General features: G+C 39.2%; 2 protein-coding genes across 14 annotated transcripts in view; one reads left to right on the top strand and one right to left on the bottom strand.

The window, feature by feature from the left end:
- The window catches only part of AP5M1 (adaptor related protein complex 5 subunit mu 1), a 44,460-nt gene extending 37,884 nt beyond the window's left edge, over positions 1 to 6,576 (bottom strand). For 9 of the 13 annotated variants that reach the window (XM_019833058.3, XR_006599635.1, XR_006599638.1 and 6 more), the window contains exons 1-2: positions 5,967 to 6,576; positions 1,239 to 1,884 (exon numbers count right to left, since the gene is read on the bottom strand). In XM_019833058.3, the coding sequence (XP_019688617.1) occupies positions 1,239 to 1,884; positions 5,967 to 6,040 (720 nt within the window). In that variant the 5' untranslated portion in view covers positions 6,041 to 6,576. The remainder of the gene's footprint in view (positions 1 to 1,238; positions 1,885 to 5,966) is intronic. The other 4 variants (XM_023255719.2, XR_002743108.2, XR_002743109.2 and 1 more) reach the window with 2 other exon arrangements.
- EXOC5 (exocyst complex component 5) overlaps positions 6,574 to 19,944 on the top strand; it is a 62,752-nt gene continuing 49,381 nt past the window's right edge. The window contains exon 1 of the mRNA XM_023255717.2: positions 6,574 to 6,736. Coding sequence (XP_023111485.1) covers positions 6,710 to 6,736 — 27 coding nt within the window. The 5' untranslated portion in view covers positions 6,574 to 6,709. The remainder of the gene's footprint in view (positions 6,737 to 19,944) is intronic.

Below are 19,944 nucleotides of genomic sequence, written 5' to 3'. Positions count from 1 at the left end.
TTAAATAAGGAAGTTCTAGATGAAACCTGAATACTATCTTTTAAACAAACCTGGCATATATAAGTTTGAACTTTTAACCAGGAATTATAAAACACAGAAGGGACCTAGAACTTACCTGATTTTTTTTTTTTTTTTTTTTTTTTTTTTTTGAGACCGCGCACAAGCAAGCACAAGCAGTGGAGGGGCAGAGGGAGAGGGAGAGAGAGAACCTTAACCAGACTCCACGCCCAGTGGTACCCAATATGGGGCTTGATATAACTGTGAGATCATGACCTGAGCCAGAATCAACAGTTGAGACACTTAACTGGACTGAGCCACCCAGGGATCCCAAAGTGATAATAGTATTATTTCTATTGTCATTTCCTATTTTCTAACCTTAAACCAGAGAACCCTACATTAACCTACCAACTTGTTTAAATAATACAAGAGCCCTTCAAAATGGTTTTAGATATTAAGTCAGAGATTTGTCAATTTCATCCTTTTTAGAGAAAATGGAAAATAGGTATGATGGTTTTAAAATATTTCCACAAATTCTTTGACATTACTCTTCAAAAGATGGAGCTTAATTCTAGTTGCCTTGAATGTGGACTGGACTTAGTGACCTTTTCCTAATGAACAAAGTGGTAGAAGTAATGTCATCTGACCTCAGCTTAGGTAATAAAAAGGATAGCTTCTACCTGCACCTTCTTTCTCTTTCTCTGTCTCCCTCATCTGATCTCTCATTTGATCTATAGGAAGCTAGTTACCAAGTTGTGAGGAGATTTTTAAATAGCCTACTGAGAAGTCCACGTGGAAAGGAACAGAACCCTCCCACCAATAATTTGCTAGCCATGTGAGTTAGCCACCTTGCAAGTAGATTTTCCAGCCCCAATCAAACCTTCAGGTGACTATAGCTCTAGCTGCAATCTTGACTGTGATCTCATGATGGACTTCATGCTAGAAGTTCCCATCTAAGCTGTTCCTGAAGTCTTAACCCATAGAACACTATGAGGATAATAAATGTTTATTTGGGGGATAATGAGGCAAATCAATATGCAGCAATATATAACTAATACAATTCATAAGGAATGCAAAAAGGTAATGTTACAAAATTTCACACAAATCTAACATTTAATGACTGCTGTTTTATGAGAAAAATCAAGAATGTCATATAACAATGTAAAATAAAGTCAGAAAATTTTACTTTTCTCCGTACATGTTAAATGGTAAGATAAAACAAGTATGAGAGAAAATCTTACCTTGCAAGTGACAGTTCCAACGACCTGCCATGTATCTGCTATATCCTGTTTATCGTATTGCATGGATTTTACCTTTTCGGTGATAGAAATAGAAACTTGTGGTTTTCCTTTGTATGTTCCAACTTTCCAGGCTGGCTGTTTTTGTGAATGAGTCACAGAAGCAAAATTAATACTATCCAATGAATTCTGTAAATTGGCATCCAACAAAGTTCCAAATGGACAAGCTTGTAGAAGCAAATCAGGTAATTGGTTCAATTTTGTATTTAGCTCAGTGTCATTTTTTTGACTCAAGGAAAGAAAATCCTGTACTCCAAAAAGAAGTTCAAAGCCTTGTGAAATTCCACTAATGCTAATTAACGGTGGATGAGGGGATAAAGTTTGTTCAACTAGTGGAACACAAGCATATATCATGTTATTCTTCAGAAAAGCAACAACTGGCCAGAGTTCTCCACCTCCTATGAGGAGCCCATAGACAGATGTTTTATTGATGTGTGAACAGCTATCACGACTCTCTATGAAGTCCTCATCATCATCCAATAATCTAAGTTCAAAGAGTAGTGCTTTAAGAAAGGGACCATCTTCAGGAATAGGCACATAACTTGCTCCATTGAAGACTTTGGCTCGTTTTTCAACAGTTGGATACCGTCTTTATTGTGGAAACAAAAATATTATGAATGGTTCTTCCAAGGAAAATAAAAATAGAAAAAAAAACCCTAAAACACAAGGCTAACCATAATAACAAAACACATAACAAATACATACACATATCCACAAAAACCATAACCAAAAAAATATATTCCATGTTAAATTTCTACTGTAACAACTAACTTTTGTATAACAGTTATGTAACTGTTCGCATATTATCTCAAATTATAAAGTCATTTATTACTGAACATACTTCAATTTAATTTTTTAAATAGGCATAGCACACAGTTCTAATTCAAAATTCTAGTCTCTTTGGCCACTCAGATTCCTACTTGGTCAGCCAGGTACGCATACTTGGATACATTTTAGGCATCTATAAGGACTTTTTTTCTGATTCTGTCTTAGCAGGTTCAATTTAACCCTCCACAACTTTGGATTCACTAGTTGAGATGATACAAATGTAAAAGGAATGTTCTATTCTACTCAAGTAATAGTGAATAGCAAAATACCCTGAGTCTTCTTGCCAACTCCTTAAAATATAAGAACATTTTATTAATAAAACTGTTTATCTCTATGGCCCTGATAAATATGAGATAATAAAAATAATAAAAACTGAATAATCTTTTATGGTTTGCATGTCCTAGACTTAATAGTAAGTTACTAATTTATCCTTTTGGCGGGAAAAAGACTAGAAGATGCTTTTGTTTATTTGCAGAATGATATGTTACAGTTTAAAAGAAAATGTACTTTTCCTACTCTTTTTCCCTCCACTCTAATGTCCAGAATAAAGTCATTTATTGGCTATTAACTTCTGTGTAAATCACCCACTTTCATAAATCTATTTTCTTATTTGTAAAATAAAGGGGCAGCTAAAGAATATATAAGCAATTCTCACCAAGGATCAAGAACAAACTTAGCCAAAATATTTTTTTTGCACGAATACCACTAATAAGTTATTGATGTTTACTAATAATTTTTAAGAAGAAAAATAAGAATGTATTCAAACTTATTTATATATTAATGAACCTCACTCACTTATATTCTGATGTACTTTTTTGATTGAGAAAGGAAAAGAAGTAGCTCTCCGGTAATGGCTTAGAAAGAATGCCCTTTCTTTTTCTGAGTCTCTGGATGAGAAAGGTTGAGAATTTTGAACTAAACTCTAGCCCAGTGTCTTATCCTCTGGTTATCTAGAAGATAATTAAAGTCCTTCTTAAGTGTAAGAATCTCAATATTGAATGTACAGATAAGAAGTTAATCTGGGAGTGTATATAATGCCTTGATATGTGCTCAATAAATATTTTTGTTGGATAACTCAACCTATCATTTCAGATTTATTCTATACCTTTTCTAAAATAGGACTCAGACCTTGGCCCTATAATCATAGAGTACAATAACAACCTAAGCCATACTTAAGCTGATGCTATTACTGTGTATCTGGACAGTAAACTCCTAAATCAGAATTTAGACCAAGTTTTGTTTTGGGAAAAAGTAACCACATACAGGAAAGGTTATCTGCTTTTAAAAATCTTAAATGATAGCCATTATCCTTTGGCATATATATGGGTAATATGCCGGAGCATTTATGTTTAGCCCTTACATCAGTTCCAAGGAATCAGAAAACTGAAAAAAATAAAACTTACTGCCTCCACAGAGATGTTGAAAAGCCCACCCAAACATATCTGAATTTTTCTTCTGAAATTCCTAAGTACAATGAGAAAAATCTTCTGAAAACAACCATGACTTCTTTAAGGAATTTATTTTTATAAGCATTAAAAAAAAATCTCATCTCTGTGAGATATTAAGATAAGCTACAAAGCCACAGATATAAATACAGTATGGTACTGGTGCAAGAATAGGCAAATAAAGTAATAGAACTGAAACAGACCAATATTTATATGGGAGACATATCAACTATCAATAATCCCAGAAATCAATGAAAAATATATATACTGAAAAAAATATACTAAACATATATAGGAAAACTGGCCCACACAATAGAGAAAAATATAAGGGGATTCCTCTATTAACACCACACCTGAAGATGGATTAAAGATCTAAACATGACAAGCAAAATGATAAAGTTAAGAGAAGATAATTTAAGAATATAGCTTGTGAAATAAGGGTAGAGAAAAACTTCTACAAAATCCCCAAAGTACTACTGTGATAGTAATAAAATTAGTGGTTTCTATTTAACCAAGGGATAAAGTTGAAAACGACAAAATGAGAGAGAATATCTATCGTAGCTAGAAATGACATAGGCCTAATGTCAAGAATACACAATGAACTCGTGCAAATTAACAGGAAAACAAACAGCAACTCTCAAAGATAAAATGGACAAAGGATATGTACAAGCAAACCACAGAAGAGGAAATCCAAAGGGCTAACAATCATTGCTACACAATGAAATGCAAATGAAAATAAGATATCCTTTACACCAATATTGGCAAAAACTGGAATAAATGTTGGGATGGAATGGAGATATAGGAACCTTTGCTCACTGCTGATGAGAAGAGTGTTGACTGTTAAAGTATTCCGAGGAGCTAATTATTTGGCAATATTTAGTCAAAATCAGCAAAGATATGTCCTATGGACCTTTTGAGGCTATCTACTGCATCACTATTCTGGATGGCTGAGTTGGAAGCAACCCAGGGTATCATCATTAAGGGAAGGATACAGGTAAAATATGGAGGATGTAGACCACAGGGTACAACAGAGCAATGGGCTAAATGTGCACTGTCCAAAACAGGAGCCACTAGCCACGTGTGACTGTTTAAACTTAAATTAAAATTAAACGAGACTGAGCTCCTCAGTTACAATAGCCACATTTCAAAAGCACAATAGCTACATGTGGCTAGTGGCTACAATATTAAAAAGCACAGATTTAGAACACTTCCCATGTCCATGACTGCAGAAAATCCTATTGGGCAGAGCTGCTCTGCATGAACATAAAGTAACATGGACGTTTCTTTAAAATAGTGCTGAGAAGTCTGGCAAATGGAGAAAAAGGAAATGAAGTCTATAGCACACTTAATTGTGTAATTTGAAAAATGCATAGACAAACACAGAAATAAAAGGGTAGCAACAAACATATGAGAGTTACCTGTGAGGAGGAGGAGAGTGGCAGAAATAAGGATACTCAAGGTAATATGTAAGTCCTTGGATAAACCAGTGAGGCTGATTAACCGTACCAATGAATACTATTAAACTCCTTGCTTGAGGTACAGCAACAACAAAGTAAGCCAGGTATATTAGGGGGAAATGGCAAACTATAACTCTGATGCCCTCAGGAACAAAACATGTTTAGGTTGCCAGGAGGGAATTTTTCATATGCACGTTGCCAACCACTTTCATTTAAAATCACACGCATCTTTATCTGCAATTCAGGGCTATGCTACCTCCCTACAGAGCTTTCCCCAGGGAAGAGTAACAATGTTGGCAAGAAAGAAACGTCCATAGCCACTGCGAATAAAAGGTCATAGGTCACAGAATTGCCACCTATATCTTACAATGAGTTATTGTATAATTCTCATCACAGAGCTCTTTTGATAAAATGTGGCAAATCCTAAAAGTGGGGCCAGATCAGCTCACACCATCTAAGAAAAAGTGAATACGGTTCAATTTTTTGTACTTTTTCAATTTTCTTCAACAATCCATCTGAAAATTTCTAAAAATTTCTAAAATAACAGTCTTTTAATGATCAGCCATGATTTTCCAGAAGAATGAGTTAAAATGTCCTTGAATGATCTTTATCAACCAAAGAAAAATGTGAAACCTGTCTAGTGCTCAGTAAGTTTCCTTTCTTTCCTTTGGTCATCTCCATCTCAATCCTAAGCAGGTGGAATTATTTTAAGAGAAAGTAATAACAATATTGTAGAACACATAATGCTTAATGTGTGCCAAGCATCAACTCATTTAATTCTCACAACACTATTAAGTAGTACTATTAAGATCTTCATTTAACAGATGAAACGGAAGTTAAGTAAATTGCCCAAGGTGGCGGACCAAAGACACATCCCCAAACTACAATACATCATCCATTCCTCCGATCCAACACCTCTGAGAATTCAGACCTGCATTTACCTGGAGAATCTGACGGTGCCACAAAATGGAGTTCCCGGCTCGCGGCTTATGAGCCACACTGCCCGCTGGGCCATTAAGCCACTAAAGCATCAGCTGATCCCTAAGGTCTCTACGGAAAAAGGACTGGCTTTCTCAGATGGACTTCTACCAGAAGACCCGGGGCTCCCTCAACCTGAGCCACCTTCTGCCTCACCACAAACAGGTCGGGCTCTGCAGAGACGCTGGCTCCTTCTGGTCAAGTGACTAAAAAAACCTCTGAGTCCGTCCTGTCAACACACGCCACAGAAGTTCTGTGACTCCTCGCCTAGAATCTCGAGAAACATTCCTCCCCACCAACCCACTGCTTTCTTCCTCTACCGTCCACTTCCGGGACGGTGGCCCGCAAGGATCACAGTTCCTCACTCGCCCAGGCGACGAGCCTCTCTGCGGCTCGCCGGCTGCCGGCTTCCCTGGCCGGCCCCTCCCGACAGCCAACCGGGCGCGCGCAGCTCCACTTCCGGCGTACGAGGCGGTGACAATGGGAGCGGCGCGGGCGGCGCCGGGAGGCAGCTGACAGGCGTCTGCGCCTTCGCTTCATGGCCGCCCTCCCGCCCCGCCTGGGCTCTGTGGGGAGTGGGGGAGCCCGCGGCGGCCGGGAGCCAGAGCTGGCGAGCCGAGCAGGGGGCTGTGCGCGGCGCCGCTGAGGCGCAGCATGTGAAGAGGAGACGGCTTCCAGTGCGAGGCGAGCCTCTCAGCCGGCCGGGATGGCTACGACGGCCGAGCTCTTCGAGGTGAGTCCCGGCGGCTCCCCGGGGAGTGGCAGGCCCGGAGTGCGGGCCGCGAGGTGGGCGGGCGGGCGGAGGCGCGGGCGCGGCCCTGGGAGGAAAGGTGGGAAAGGCGAGGGGTGGGGTGGCGGCTCTGGGGGCCGCGCGGGCGGAGCGTGCAATGGGGGAGGGGTGGCTGGGGGACCTGGGTGGGGAGGTGGGCAGGGAAGGGAGCCCGGAACGGGAAAGGAGGAGGGTGGGTTTTGTCCGCGGGGCTGGAGGGGAGCGTCGGAGGTTTGGGCGTTGGAAGATGTACTGGGGATGAGAAGTGGGAAAGGCTGGCTCAGGGCGCGGAGAGAGCAGCCGGGAGCCCCGGGTTGGGCGAGTCTCCCGTCTTGTCGCTTGGATCCTCAGATAATATTCTAAGGGGGCCGACTGGGGGCTTCTCGCTGTTGAGTCATCAAAATTATTCCATTAGTGAACGTTACGAGCGGCACTCAGGTGCCTGCCAGTTTCCCCTTACCTTGCGTTCGAAGAGGCTGAAATGCTTTTTAGGACAATAAAGGCCCACTTAGCCCTTCAGACTGAAGGGAGGCGGGGGGAGCGAATCTAAACATCAATGTTCGGGTCTCAAGGAATTTAAATGTGTTATAAAACCACCTGACTGCTAGCGAGAGAATCCTTAGTGCCTGAGACAATGAGCATTCTATTGTGTTTCTTTCCTTGAGCGTTTTCACTCTCTAAAACTTAAAATTTAATTTAGTGAAATCCAATGTAAGAAGCTGTGGTGTTTGAGATGAGCAGAATAGGAAATTCTAACTGGATCGCCAAACAATGAAACGTTATAAAGGCTCTCCTTTTGGGAAAGAAGTGAAAACAGATGTAACGAAAAAGGAAGGAAAAGGCCCTTTTTGTGTGTGCTCGTCTTTCACAGCAAAAGTATAACAATTGAGACGACTGTAGTTGACAATAGAGAATTTCTCCGCAAGTGAAGATTGGATTTTCTGCTTCAGAGTCAGCAGTTTGGGCTTGAAATTTGGCCACAGTTGTTGCAACAATTGGGAACTTTTCATATGTTACTGTTACTATATTTTGGATTTCTTTCAGCTCCTGGATAGATCATGCTTTTGTTGAGAGGAATAACATATATTATTGTTATAATAGCTAATAATCAAATAGTAATTTGTGAGTGAAGAGAGAGAATTACAGGAGAGAATTTGGAAATATTAATTGTATGTTCTCAGATATAAGTGTTGGGAGGTAGATTATATTAACTTCTCAAATTTCATAATTGTGCCATCTGTTTATTGATTGATTCAGGAGCAGGAAGACACTCCTTTGCTAAAAGCTTTTATTGTATGTTCCTGGGCCAGATACTAAATAGTTCTGTCGTTTCTTGTTTTATTTTTCACGTCTCATAAAGGTAGAAAACTGTTCATGAAGTTGAGATCTTTAATACACTTCATGAAATACTGTTAACAGAAAACTGTTATTCTGTTACATGATTCATAAGGCATTAACCTGTGACTTAATCCTGCTTGACGTTTCCAGTTGTGTTTTGGACCATCTTATATCTATTTTTCTTTAAATGTTTGACCACATGAGTCCCCTAACTTTAAAATATATTTGATTTCTGCCCTCCTTCCCCTCCTGGGGTAGAGGGGAGGAGGTAGAGAAATACATATATATATTTGGGGGTGGGTAGTAAATATTTATATTTGCTTTCTAGGGTCATGCCATTTAGTAAAGTAGTTAAACCAAATTAGGATTTAACTTAACTGAGTGACTCCTTATGTATAGCTGGTAACATTCACTTAACTGATCAGTGATGGCAGACTAGTCCTGTGGCCACAGGGTTCCTAGGACAGCCGTACACATGCATAGATCTTAATTCATGTGACTTTCTCTTCTTGCTTCATCAAAATTAAAAGCATGTTGTGTTAAAAGTTACAATTAAATGTTAATAGTTATGATTAGGAAATGTATTTATCTTTTCAGCCCTGCAGTGGACTCCACTCTTGAGTAAGCTTTCATCCCTAAGTGAAAAGTTGGTCTCTCTGCTTTTGAGTGAGGAGGAAAACAGAAAACAAACCCCAGTCATCGCTGCCGTTTCCTGTTGCTACTACCATAGGATCTAGATTGTAGGACATGTTAGGGAGGGTCTTCTTCTCTTCCCGTTTTTTAGACATAGCTAGAGAACTGTAGGAAACAGGTCAGGATGTAGTCAGGATATTTTGTTTTTATGCATCCTGGTTTCTGCTTTCATTTTTCCACATTGGAGATGAGGTTAAATCAATACAAAATTATGCTTTCAATCCATGAAATTTCATAAAGTGTTAACTGAAACATCTATTACTAAATCATATCCTGGAGTTTTATTTTGTTGTATGAGGGTGTTTACATCATAAGAGGAAGTCTCATAGGATCAACAATAAGACTCTAAAAGAAGAAGAGTTATTTTAATAACATGTGTCCTGGAAACTGACCGGAATATCTTCATAGTTTCAACCCTTTTTGACAGACTTGCTGAAAAGTTCTATCTCCATGTTTACCTCAGGATGGGCATTGCAACTAGGAATTCCTGTGTGGTTTGGATTAATTATGTCCTCTGCATATAAAAAGTGGCTGAGGTAGTAAATTCTTCTTCTGTTGTCACAGATACTCCTCTCTTCTCTTACTGCATTACCGAGGACATTGTAGTCTTACTGTTTTTCTCTGCTGTCATTCTTGGAGTCTTCTTTTTGGGCAGGCTACCTTTATGGAGGAGTTCTTTGTTAACCAGGGTCCATTACCCATTCATTCAACAAATGTTTGTTGAGTTCCTATTAAGTTCAAGAGAAGATGCCAAGATTAATGAGACTGCATGCCTCAAAAGGAATGCCATAGAAATATTAGTCCTATGAGATGTGCTGCAAAATAACCCAAATGGTTTAGAGGCCAAATAAGTTTTGGAAATGGGCATACTTTGTTTCATTAGAGGTTTACAACATACCTCCATATATTAAAGATTGTTATATTTTCTACTGCTTGTTAATTTTGTGAATTCCATGGAGCATACTTTGGGAAATGTTTAATTACATATAGAACTTGCCCTTATTATTAAATATGAGGAGAGAATATAGATGCACAACTATGTACACTTGAAACAAAGTTGTAAATGGTGTCAAAGTGCTGTAGGAGTTGAGAAGATTTACCTCTAGAAGTGGGAAAGGATTAAGAGGTGGCATTTGAATGATGTATAAAGGACCTGTTAGATTTGAGTTTGTGCAACTGCATGGAGGGACTTTCTCATAAAGTAGACAGTAAAAGACAACACACAAAGGGAGGCAAGTCTAGATCCTTGAGGCAAGGGGAAGAGTTCCACTTTGGCTGGAGTATAGCATGCATGAAGAAGAGGAGTGGCATGTAAGGTAATTTGGGGTTTAATTGTGGAGGTCCTAAATGCCAGGATTAAGAATTTGACTTTTTTCTTTCCTGTGAATGTAGGTATCTTGATAATTGTGTTTGAAGTCAAGTAATTTAACTGTGGTAACAATGTTTGTTTTGACCTCCAGATTAGAATTTAAATAGCCAGGAACACATTTTTTGCGCACAAACACATTTATGTTTCTTGGATTTTGAAACTAAGTTACAAAAGTTATTTAAATGTAGTGAAAAATCTCTCTTGTTCAATTAACTGGCTAAATATAAGTCAACATGAGATATGCAAGTAAGCACCACTCCTTTACCTTCTCGCTGCTGAAATGCTTCTTGTTTTAGCCATGTTAGCTGTTAGATAAGTGTTTGTGGAACGTGGCTACCGATTAATTAATTATCGTGTATTTTATGAAATGTGTTTATTCCCCAAACAATTATTGAGTACTAGGACAGAAGTCATTTCAAGTACTGGAGTTAAAAGATGGTTTGAGTTAAAAACCTACTTGGGGGAATGAAAGGAAAAGAACTCTGTTCTCTCAACACTCTATCACTAGTCTCAATTATTCATCCTGACCCCGGATGTGTACAGCTTTTACCCACAACAGTGCAGTTTTCCAGCAGACAGTGACTGGGTGTTCTACAGTTCAGTTCAATTCTGACACTGTGTACTTGGAGTTGGCATCAGATCTCACAAGTTAAGGGCTCAGTACCACAGGAATGCCACCACTTCAGATACCAGCGGCAGTCCAGGTTACCTGTGCTTCTAACAAACTAGCTGTAAATTAGAGGTTCTCATGACCACCTCCTCAGATTCGATAATTTGCTAGAACAGCTCCCAGAACTCAGGAAAACAGTTTACAAACTAGATTATGAGTTTATTACCAAGGGATGTGACTTGGGAACAACCAGATGGAAGAGATGTATGTGGCAAGGTATAGAGGAAAGAGCATAGCACTTTCATTCCCTCCCTCGGTGCACCACCCTCCCAGCACTTTGATGTATTCAGCAACCTGGAAGTTCTCTGAACCCCATACTTCAGAGATTTTTTAAAGATTTTTATAGAGGCTTTATCACTTAGGAATAACCAATTATTAACTCAGTTAATTCAGGAGTAGAGGGGCTTCTAATCATGCTTGATCTTTCTGGCAACCAGCCCTCATCCAGGAGCCCTGTTGCTTCAGTAGAACAAAAGACACCCAGGAAATTCCAAGATTTAGGTGCTCTACGTCAGATGCTCCTATCAACCACATCACTCAAGAAATTACAAGGGTTTTAGGAGCTCTGCATCTGGAACCAGAGCTAAAGACCAAATATTAGAACAAAAGATGCTTCTAGCACATTTTTCACTTAGGAAAAAACAAAGGCTTTAGAAACTATAGTCAGGAGCTAAGTACAAAGACTAAAATGTGTATTTCTTAAAATATGTATATTTTAGGGGCGCCTGGGTGGCTCAGTCGGTTGAGTGTCAGACTTCAGCTCAGGTCATGATCTCACAGCTCGTGAGTTCGAGCCCCGCATCAGGCTCTGTGCTGACAGCTCAGAGCCTGGAGCCTGCTTCAGATTCTGTGTCTCCCTCTCTGCCCCTAACCCACTTGCATTCTGTCTCTGTGTCTCTCAAGAAAAATAAATAAACATAAAAAAATTTTTTTTAATATGTATATTTTATATACATATATATGTATTTGTTATATTACAGTATTACAGGGAGATATATATTAACAGATAATACAGTGTAGTACAAGTACACAATCTCTTCCTGGGATAATTAGGAAAGCTTTCATATAGTATTGACATATAAACTGGGTATTGATAGATGACTAGAAACTTCTCAAGCAGAAGAAGGGCATTCCAAGGCAGAGAGAGAAGTGACTAATTTTTAAGGTGAACTGTGTTCAGGAAAACATTGAGTTGAGAAGAGATCGGGTCTGTGTATGCATGTTTTAGGCATGTGGAATGGTGGCTCATAGCAAGGCATTCGGACCACAGAGGCAGTTTGGGGGAATCTTTGAGAAAGCCTTATAGGCCATGCTTATGGGGGCTGCCATGACTTTTGTTGGAGGGGGGTAGGAGTGGAGAGGCAGATAATTTTAATGTTACTGTGAAGAATGGCCTTCAATGAGGAAGAAATTGTTAGCTGGTAAAATAGAAGTCATACCCTGCCAGGCATAGTTCTTGTCTAGGCAGGTGAAATTCTGACCTAATTCGGTGGGGACAGAGAAAGCAGGAAATTTGGGAAGACATTTTGGAAGAAGAATCAAAAGATTTTGATTACTGAGGAGTTAATTCCAAATTTATGAAGTTAGAAAAGTAGGTGGTTGGTGATTGATTAACTGTGACAGAGAAAATAGGAAAGACCCTTTCAGAGGGAAGGGATCATGTATTCATTTTTTAAACCTTTGTTTTAAGTTTTTAGTAAGACATCCTGGTGAAGAAGTCCAGAAGGCAGTTGGAAATATGAATTAGTATTTCAGAAAGACACCACAGGTGGAGATAACAAATTATTTTGGGAATCTTCATCTTTTATGTGTGGCTGTTTAGACCTGGGAATGGATGACATCTCTCAGCTTTATCCCTTACTATTTTATGATCTTGGACAAGTTACCTGACCTTTCTGTACCTGTTTTCTTATCTGTAAAATGAGGATAGTAATAGTACCTACCTTAGAGAGTTATCTCTAAGATTAAACAAATCGATGTTTGAACTGCTTAGAAGAATGCCATTAGAAGAGTAGTAGCTTTTGGGGCACCAGGCTGGCTCAGTCGGTTGGGCATCCGACTTCAGCTCAGGTCATGATCTCACAGTCTGTGGGTTCAAGCCCGATGTTGGGCTCTGTGCTGACAGCTCAGAGCCTGGAGCCTGCTTCAGATTCTGTGTCTCCCTCTCTCTCTGCTCCTCCCTTGCTCATGCTCTGTCTCTCTCTGTCTCAAAAATAAATAAAAACATTAAATTAAAAAAAAGAAGAGTAGTAGCTTCTTAAAATTAATATTGGTAAGTGGATTGAGAACAGGACTAGATTGAGAATAGGTCAGGGAGAAAAAGCCTTCAAAGGAGACTAAGAAGAAATAATCCTGGAAGTAGGAGATCACACTAGGGGGAGAATTACAAAAAGGTGACATGGAGACTTGTGTTTTCCAGGATGGCCACAATTTGCTATCCTATAATGAGATGTCGACACTCCTCACGTTGAGAGGTAGGGTCCATGTTGCCTTCTTGAATCTAGACAGGACTATAACTATAGAAGTGATGCTATGTGATTTCCAAGGTTAGGTCATAAAAGGCGATATGCTTGACCTTATTTGGATTCCCCCTCTTAGAACCCAGCGACCATACCACATAGTCCAATGAGAAAGCCAAGGCTTTCAGTTCTGACTGAACTCCTAGCCCATAGTCCACATCAACTTGCTAGCTTGAAAGTAGATCTTCTAGCGCCAAGTTGAGCTGCTTCAGCAGATGTGACATGGAACAGAGACAAGATTCCCCTCCTGAGCCCTGCCCAAATAGCAGATTTGTGAAGAAATAATCATCATTGTTATTTTAAGCCACTAATTTATTGGAGTGGTAATTATGCAGCAATAGATGTTTGGAACTGGGGCTGATCAACTCCTTATCTACACCAAGATTTAGTAGGCTTCTGCCACTCTCAGTGGAGTGGTGGAGGTAGAGGCAGATGCTTAAAGAGTAATAATGGTTTTATATTTAAGTATTTTGTAGACTGAATTTTCCAGTCAAGCCAACCTGGTAGTGAACTTTTGGAATGAACAAGCCTTTAAGTGGAGGATCATTTATTGACTGTGTATGTGTAATTAGTGTAAAATATTGAGTCCCTGGTGTGTTCCGGAGCTGAGTGGTATGCAATTTAAAAGTTTTGATTGCTAAAAGTTTATGTATATAAGATATTTTAAAAACTTGTTCTGTTCTGATTCTGTTTTCTTTCCTTGGAATGGAAATATGAAAATGGTAATAACAATACAGTTAACTATATCATATATATACATTTTTGTTAAGGATATAATGAATCAAAAAAATGAACAATTCCTTGGATCCACGTGCTTAATTTTATTCCAGAGGTGTTTATTAAGTGCCTGTAATACATTGAATGTGTAAATTGGTAAATGCATTTGATTTGATTTGAAATGCTAATGTAACATATTGTTACATACTTTAGGTGATGATTTTCATGGTCTTTGTATAATTTTAAAAGATACTGTAATAGAATGGAAAAATCTCTGGTTAGAATACTGGATTAATACCTTGACCAGGCTTAAATTTCATTGCCTCAGTTACTTATATATAAGAAGGAGTTGAAGGGACTAGGGTAAGATGATATTTAATGACCATTCTAGCTTTAAAATTTTTAAACCTAATTTGTGATTCTTTTGAGACTGGTATAAAAAATGCTGTAATGTTCTGTTACCTTTCTCTTTTGGGCATGGAAATCAGATACTACTTTACTGTCAGAAGTGAGATATACTCTATTCTGAAAAGAGATTTTGTGTAAGAGAAACTAAAATGTTTCATAGGAGTCTAAAGTACCACCATGTAATTGTCTGCAAAACAGTTCTGCTAATAAGATTAATTGGCACATTTTATCATAGTTTAAAGAGCTGCCATCTCCTTCAAGATGGATATTAAAAATGACTTTAGGGGCGCCTGGGTGGCTCAGTCAGTTAAGCGGCCGACTTCGGCTCAGGTCATGATCTCGCAGTCCGTGAGTTCGAGCCCTGCGTTTGGCTCTGTGCTGACAGCTCAGAGCCTGGAGCCGGTTTCAGATTCTGTGTCTCCCTCTCTCTGACCCTCCCCTGTTCATGCTTTGTCTCTCCCTGTCTCAAAAATAAATAAAAACCGTTTAAAAAAATTTTTAAAAAAATGACTCTAAAAAACTAAAACTGTTCATCTCAGTGTTGCAGGTAGTTTTCAAATTTAACCTTGTAAAAGTTTGCCTTAGTTGTACTTAGGTGTCTTTTAAAATTTTTTTTAAATGTTTATTTAGTTTTGAGAGAGAGAGAGAACAGAAGTGGGGGAGGGACAGAGAGAGGGAGACACAGAATCTGAAGCAGGCTTCAGGCTCTGAACTGTCAGCACAGAGCCCAGTGTGGGGCTTGAACTCATGGAGTGCAAGATCATGACCTGAGCTGAAGTCAGATACTTAACTTACTGAGCCACCCAGGTGCCCCTGTATTTAAGTGTCTTAATGTGCTTTGTCTTCCTACCTTTCCCTAGGTAGAATGAATCCATTTTGTGTGCTTTAAAAAAAAAAAAAAAAAAAAACCATCAATACTCAATAAATGTAATTCATTTCTTAATCTGTCATAAAACACATAGTCTCATGAAAACCAAATCAAGTGGGGCTAAAAAAGGAGAGGCAAAATGTAGTAAAACTCATTTAGTTCCAGTGTTAGAATTGCATAAGGTTCATATTTGGTTTCTGATAAAATTTTGGATTCATACTACCATAGAATGCTTGTTCTTTATTTTTGGTGTGTGGGGTGGTAGTACTGCCTTTCTGATTTTGTGTGTATGAATCAGGGCTTGATTTTCAAGATCTTCTGCAGGGGATTTGGCCATGGTTCTAACTAGCAAGTGTTTTGATTTATTGTGCATCTGTGGTGCTCAACATTATTCTATTGACCACAGTTGGAAAGCAAGAGAAATGTATGACATTTCAGCAGATGCTGCGTCTGTTTTCAATTTAAGTGTGGGGAAGAGTGAAACTTACGAAAGTTATTGTAAAACAATAAATGATAATAGTATAGTGTTCTGTGTTGAGGTTTGAATTTCTAAGCCTCTTTCGGGTTTAAAGAGTGAAGAAATCAGTGGAGGTCATGTAGGGAAGGAATTCTTCAAGGAGGAAATGGGAATTGAGCCAGGCTTTGAATAATTATATAGAGGTGTTTAAATTGTGGGAGGAGAAAGAGTAGCCTTGTGGGATGAGTTACCTGGCCACATGTAAGGAAGCAGAAGTAGCATGGGTATGAAGAGAAGACTGAAATTGGCTGATGCTAGCTAGTGTGGCTGTTCATTTTGGGGAGCAAAGAAGTTGGGTAGGAAATGTAAGATAAGAATCTAAAAGGGTAGACAGAAGAGTGTGAATTTGATAGTTTAGGAATTGCATAGGGAAGTTTCTGATGAAAAGAAAGCAGTGCCTTTTTTTTAAATTTTATTTTTTTATGTTTGTTTTTGAGAGAGAGAGAGAATGAACGAATGTGGGAGGGCAGAAAGACAGGGAGACACAGAATCGGAAACAGGCTCCAGGCTCTTAGCTATCAGCACAGAGCCTGATGCGGGGCTTGAATTCGCCAACCATGAGATCATGACCTGAACTGAAGTCGGATGCTTAACCAACTGAGCCACCCAGGCACCCCAGAAAGCAGTGTTTTAAAGATTAGTTTGGCATGATATGCACAATAAATTTAAGAAAAATACCTTGTAGGTAGTACTTGAACCCATGGTTTGTTGGCTTAATAGGATACAGAAATACTTCTTTCGGAAATCCTTTGAGCCTTATTTTTTAAATAATTAATTAATACTTATTTATTTATTTTCTTACATAGGCTAGGGCAAAATATTACAGTTTCTTTGAGTTTCTAGGTGGTTGTAACACATTGTATTGGATCTGTTTTGGGAAAGGATGCTATTAGAAAATATAAAAGTTCACTTTTCTCAAACAGTGTTAAATTAGGGATTCATGGTCCTGTCCAGGGGCTTGATGTCTTAGTTTTTAATAGAAATAACTACAAACTCCATGTTTTTCTTGTCATTGGTAGCATTTGTAAAAAATATGAAATCAGTTTGACTACAATAATGAGTTACATAAAGTTGAATTTAATATAATAGCATTTTAGTCTATAGTGCATAATTTTTGTTGGGACAATTTTTGCTTTTAATTACTATAGTGAAATAGAAGGTAAAGATAGAACTTTGTCAGGTTTGTGAAATTCTGAAAGATTTTTGGGGGGATTATTTACATGGATTTTTGAGAATCCTTTGGGATGACTTGGTCATTTGGAGGTCTTAAAATCTGTTAATTTGGCTATCTTTCTTATTGTAAATGCCTCTGCAGCAACATTAAGTATTAGAGAGCAAGTTATTGGGATTCATTTGTTTGGTTTTGCTTTTTGCTTTTTTTGGAACTTTCATTCCACTGGGAGCAGTAGCTGATTTATCTTAAACTCTAGTGATAATTTGCCTCTGAGATAAAACCTGCACTTTGCTTCCAGGACACTCCTTCACTCCTGAGTTTTCTTCCTCCTTCTCTAGTTCCTCCTACTTGGTCTCTTTTGTTGGATCCTTTTCCTTCATTTATCTCTGAATGTTGTTGGCATGCTCTTCTCCTTCCTAAATTTCATCTAGTTCTGAGATTTTAAATAACTCTAATTTTATATCTAGCTCTAGTTTCTTCCCTGTAATACAAACTTATTTTTCTAATCATGTGCTATTTTCAATTACTGTATATTTAATAAACCTCCACAACATGTCATATGCAAAACAGAACTCATTTCCTCACTCCCTCTTGCATCTCTTCCCAGTCTCAGTAAATGACACTACCCATCATTCACACAGTTGTTCAGTCTGCGTTCCTCCATGAATAATCATGATTTCCTTTTTAACTTTGTCTCCACATCCAATCCAGCAATTTGTGTGAATACATTCTTTAAAATGTTGTGAACCTGACCATTCTTTAGCATCTTCACTACCGTCACTTCCGTTTGAGCCATTATCATCATCTCTCCATTGGACTACTACAGTGTTGCAGGTTGAGTTCTCTGAAAAGCAGACTTTGAGACAGAGTTTCGTGTGCAGAATATTTTTTAGGAGATACCCTTGGTGTGAATATCTGCGAAGGGACAGAGTAAGGATGCAAGATCGGACGTATGGAGAAATAGAGTTACAGTGTTGGCCCAGTGAGAGTGTTTTTGGCCCCTGGGGCAAGTTCTGAAACAAAAATAAACTGTCAGAGTTGTCCTGCTTTAGACCAAAATTGTCCCTATCTTAGTCATTTATATAGACCACACTGGGAAAGGTATGATATTGAGTGAATTGATTCTCTGCAGTTGAGGTGATCCCTGAAAATACTGCCAGCTAAAGGCTCTCTACTGACAGCATGGCACTGGTAGCAGCTTAGAACAAGTCCCTTCTTGAAGGGAGATCTGGATAATACATCAGTGTGTCTGCCACAGACCACTTCTGTGCCACTAGGCTCCACTTTTTCATACGCATTTGGGGAGCAGCTCCTTTGGCATTCCAGTTGGGAGGAAAATTAGAAGAAGGTTAGTGGGATGAACTGTGGTTCCTACTATTGTGACTGGTTTCAGGTTGCAACTGATAATTCTCTCTTCTATGCTTCCCTTCTCTGTTCTCCATTCTAATACCCCCTTACTTTCAGCTAGTGCCTCCACTACTCTTGGTGGCTTAACTGGTTACCATACCCATCTTAGGCCAGGGTTGCTACACTTGTTTGCGTACTTTCAGAATTGGTCAAAGGAGTACCAAGAGTACTCCACGAATATATCTGTGTGTCACAAATACTGTTACGGCACCTATTGTGTAATAGCAGCCCTGCCTCCTGGTAATCAGAATCTGTTGCCTCTGCCAAGATGGTCACTCCTCTTCTTGCCTTTTATCCTCTGGATAGAAGCAGCCAAAGCCCAGGCAGCACTTGTAGTTATAGTTTAATGGGACTCTTACTATATGCTCAGGCAAAGAGATCTTTGCCTTTGGAGATCAAGACTTCCAGCCCTGTAGACTCCAGAATTGTGGGAATAGCAAGTACAAATGGAGAGTCATTATAAGCAGGACCACTTCTGCTTTTATACTTTGTTCTCAGACTCTTGTTTTTCCTGTGGGAACACAGTATCATGTAAAGGTTTTATTTTTTTTTAAGTTTATTTATTTATTTTGAGAGAGAGAGAGAGAGAGAGCACAAGTTGGGTAGGGGCAGAGAGAGGGGGAGAGAATTCCAAGCAGGCTCCATGCTATCAGCACAGAGCCTGACACGGGGCTTGACCTCATGAACTGTGAGATCATGACCTGAGCGGAGATCAAGAGTTGGATGCTTAACCAGCTGAGCCGCTCAGGTGTCCCTCATATAAAGGTTTTAAATTTGGAATATATACCGCATCTTGTAGAATAGTGCTCCATCTTTGTTGAGTTATTGTCTCTGAACTGGCGCTTCAGCTATGCCTTCAGCAGACTGTTCCAGTGCCCTATTAGACTGACAGCTTCTGGGTGGTGTGCTTTGTGATATGACCAGTGGATCCATGGTTACCTTGTCTGCTGTAAAATGGGTCCTTTACTCTGATGTGATATGTGGGATCCAGTGCCACAGGAACAGACACTCCCTCTGAGGAGAGGCATACCCAACTTGAATGCTTTTATTCTTGTCAGAATGAATTACTCATCCAAAATGGAAAGGAACCAGGTAATCAGCTTGCCACCATGTGGCTGGGTTAGTAGTCTTCTTGAAGGATGGGGTGATTTCAGGGGCTCAGAGTTGGTTTCTATCACCGTTAGGGTAGATATTCAGTTTTGACAGTACCTGGATCAGCCATGGTAAGTAGGACCTCATGCTATGGGGGCCATGTTGTCTCTGTACTGTGTTCTTTCTGTTCATGTCCCCAGTGTGCTAATGCTGGGTAAAGGCTGGCTGATGTCAACTGGCAGAATCATTTTGTCTACTTGGTTGTTTGATTTTTCTTCCATGGTGGATGTCCTCTGGCGAGTGTTAACATGTGGCACAATGATCTTCACACTCTGTGCCCACTTTCATGTGTCCATGCACATGCCTCTATCCCAGATTTCTCTGTCTTCAATCTTCTAGT

The sequence above is a fragment of the Felis catus genome, chromosome B3 (genome assembly GCF_018350175.1).
Source record: "Felis catus isolate Fca126 chromosome B3, F.catus_Fca126_mat1.0, whole genome shotgun sequence".
Classification (NCBI taxonomy): domain Eukaryota; kingdom Metazoa; phylum Chordata; class Mammalia; order Carnivora; family Felidae; genus Felis; species Felis catus.
The sequence above is the reverse complement of the archived record's forward strand: the minus strand, read 5'-3'. Positions and strand labels throughout refer to the sequence as shown.